The sequence below is a fragment of the Lipotes vexillifer genome, unplaced genomic scaffold (assembly GCF_000442215.2).
Source record: "Lipotes vexillifer unplaced genomic scaffold, Lipotes_vexillifer_v1.1 scaffold459, whole genome shotgun sequence".
Lineage (NCBI taxonomy): Eukaryota > Metazoa > Chordata > Mammalia > Artiodactyla > Lipotidae > Lipotes > Lipotes vexillifer.
In genome coordinates, this window is record NW_006769874.1 from 1,871,500 (window position 1) to 1,874,723 (window position 3,224).

A 3,224-nucleotide genomic window follows, 5' to 3' on the forward strand; every position below is an offset into this window, starting at 1 on the left:
GGTCCCCGCCTGTCCCAGCCTTCTCCCCGCAGGGTCCCCCAGGACCCCACCCACTCCCCGCCTCCCCCCCCCCCCCCCGGCTCCCCCGCCAACCCCATGGTTTAATCAGCAAGGTAGCAGGACCGCACGTCCCCAGCGAGGACAGAGCGGGGATCAGGGGTACCAGCACGGGACCATGAGGGCAGGCCTGGTTTCTCAGCCTGTGGCCATCAGGATGCTCTGGTCTCAGAATCAGAAAACCCAGCAGAGGGGGCTTCAACCATAAGGATGTTTCCACCATGTGCCGAGACTAATGCGGCAGCTGGGGGCGTCGCTAAGGATGTCCAGGTTCCTTCCGCCTTCCCCACCGCCCTGCCCCCGGACTCACGGGCAGCTTCTGTGCCCCCCCCCCCCCCCCAACTCACACTGCCCTGTCCTTCCGCACCGGGCTGCTTTAGTTGTCCAAGTGCTCTGATGTCTAATCAAAGCAGGCGCTTACTGGGCAAACACCATCTTATCATTATTATTGCTCATACCAGATTGCAGACCACACACTTGGGCAAAACCTCAGAGATGGAGACCGATCTGTCCTTTATCGCTCAGAATGTAAAGGTGGACACGGCAGGTTGACCAAAACCACCTGACACTGTGTGATCTTGGCTGACCTTGGGTAACCCTGAATGACTCCGGTTGGCCCTAGGTGACCCTGGGTGACTCTAGGTGACCCTGGGTAGCACTGGGTGATCCTGAATGATTCTGGGTGAACTTAGGTGACCCTGAATGACTCTGGGTGGCCTTGGGTGATGCTGGGTGAACTTGCATAACCTTGGGTGACCCTAGGTGGACCTGGGTGGCCAGGCCCTGAGGCTGGTCCCCACGATTACCCATTGCATCCACTCAAAGACGCTGCAGGTGCTCAGGGAATAGCAGAGCCTGTGTAACCTTCCTGGGGTGACAAGGAACCACTTCAGGGCCCCCACTCTCAGACCTACTGTGGAAGCATCTGTGGGGACAAGGAGCTCATGCTAAGCTGGGTGGGTGCTTGGTCCTAGAATGGCTCATAAGTGGCCGACTGTCATGTGACTTCTACTGACCCCGTGGGTAGCAAGAGAGAAACCTGGCTGAATGCTTTCCGATGGGATCTTACATGAGGGACGCTGGCCAGGCCAGGCTCCCTAGGGGTTACCAGCGGCAGGGGGACTGAAGGACCACCAGCCACCACGTCTTGCAGGGAGGGCCCTGTCCTCCCTTCTCTGGTCCCAGGCCCTGTGGTGGAGGGGCCCCTGCGTAACAAGGTCCCCAGAATCAGGGTCACGAGCACCCCAGCCTCTCCCGGCACCCACAGCGGTGACCCAGCCGGTGTCTAGCCAAGCAGCACACTCACCTTCCCCCTGGTCCCGGGTGTCGCCCGCAGGCCCACCTCTGCCGCCACCAACTGTGCCACGGCTGCTCTGGCTGGTGCTGGAGCTGCTGGGCAGCTCCTCCCCGTGGAGCGCTGCAGCCCCGACGACAGGCTCATCCACCGACATCTCCCCGGGCTCCACGGGCCCTGCCAGCTGGGAGTCGGCCTCGATGCCCGATGAGTGGGAGCTGCAGTGGCTGCCAGACGAGAGGAGTAAGAGGCGGTGCGGGGGATGCCAGCCTCCGTCCCTATTGTCCCCGCTGCCAGGGGAGCCGGGGGGCGCCCTGCTGGCCGGGCCCAGCTCCAGCTCCAGCTCGTCGCTGACGCAGGACTCCCGGTAGCACTTCTCTGTGCGGGGGGAGGGGAGGTGCCGGTGTAAGAACAGCGCTGGAGGCGGAGCCGCAGGTGGCTGACAGAGGCCCAGGGGGCCAGCCCACCGCCAGGCCCCGGAAGATGCAGAGTCGGGGGAGGGAAGTGCCACCCGGAGATCAGGGCCCCGAGTGTCCGCTGTCATAGCCCAGGCCCCCAGGTGGGATCTGTCACCGGCAGCCGGTAAACTCCTAACACTCGCCCTTGTGCTCATGGCCCTAGGGCTCCCAGGTCTCAGTGAGAGGGACCCCAAGCAGCCCCCGCAAGCAGGCGTGCACACATGTGCACACAGGCACTCCATGCTCGCACACACATGCGTGCGTTGCCAGGGCCTCCAGGAGCCGTCTGGGGGTTACTGCAGCCCTTGCCTCGCTTCCCCCTGGCCCCCATCTTTAGAATCAGGCCCCAGGAGAGCTGGAGGAGTGGGGTCGCCACCAACCCCTTGCCAACACCCCCGCTGGGAAAACAGGGTGTGATGCCGGCTGCCGCACCCAGCGTCTGGCCTAGACCGCAGAGGAGGGGTGCGCAGAGGGGACGGCCCCACCTTGGGCCTCCTCCAGCTGCCGCAGCTGCTGCAGCGCGGGCTGCAGGGTCAGGTGCAGCTGGTGGCTGGTGCTGAGCAGGTGCAGCAGGTGGCGGGAGCGCCGGGAACAGCCAGTGCGGTACACTAGCTTCCGGGCCGCGGGCAGCCCGTCCGGCCAGAGCTCAAACTTCTTGCCCTGAGCAGAGAAGAGACGCGATGTGACGTACCAAGAAAGCCAGAGGACAGCATCAGCCAGGCCCTCTGCAGGGGGCTCCCCTGTTTCTGTCCTGCCACCAGATTTCTCCTGGGGGTGCGGGTGGGGGAGGGGCCTCAGGGCAGCTGTAACCCGGCGCCCACCGTGCTGGGCTGGGGGAGGCGGACCCCGTGGGCCCATGGCTGTGTTGGGCCCTCGAGTCCAGCCTGCACCCAGGGCCCAACGTCCCTGCCACCCGCCCAGTGCCAGGCCCGGCCCAGGGCGTCTGGATGGAGCGCATCTGCGGCCTCCTCCTTGCCCCCCTTTATTGTCCCCACCAAGGAGCCAGAAGTCTTCCTGGTGATGAGAGCCAGGACACCCAGCCTGGCAGGAGGGCACTTCCAGGGGTGGAGCCGTCCCCACGCGGGACACTCCCCAGGCCTCGGGCTGTGCCTGCACCTCGTGGGCCATGGCACGCCTGGTCAACGTCCTGAAGGACAAGCGTCTGCCAGGCTCCTCTGGGCTCCTGGGGGCTAAGACACCCCCGCCCCCAGCCCTGACCCCATCAGACACGCACCAGAAAGGCCAGCTTCCCGATGTGGCGCCAGGGGAAGTCGTAGAGCAGCTGTGGAGCACGGTTCACCTCCTGCGAGACAGCAGGGCCGCGTGCACAGAGGCAGCCAGAGGGAAGCAGCAAGGCCAGCCCCCGTGGGGGAGGGGAGGGGCGTTAAGGAGAAAGAGGAGGGGGATGGGGAGGG

The 3,224-nt window shown here is 65.0% G+C and overlaps 1 protein-coding gene across 1 annotated transcript in view; it reads right to left on the bottom strand.

The window, feature by feature from the left end:
• Positions 1-1,161: 1,161 nt before the first annotated feature.
• The window catches only part of FRMD1 (FERM domain containing 1), a 14,716-nt gene continuing 12,653 nt past the window's right edge, over positions 1,162-3,224 (bottom strand). The window contains exons 8-10 of the mRNA XM_007445937.1: positions 2,295-2,469; positions 1,364-1,729; positions 1,162-1,262 (exon numbers count right to left, since the gene is read on the bottom strand). Of these exons, the coding sequence (XP_007445999.1) occupies positions 1,162-1,262; positions 1,364-1,729; positions 2,295-2,469 (642 nt within the window). The remainder of the gene's footprint in view (positions 1,263-1,363; positions 1,730-2,294; positions 2,470-3,224) is intronic.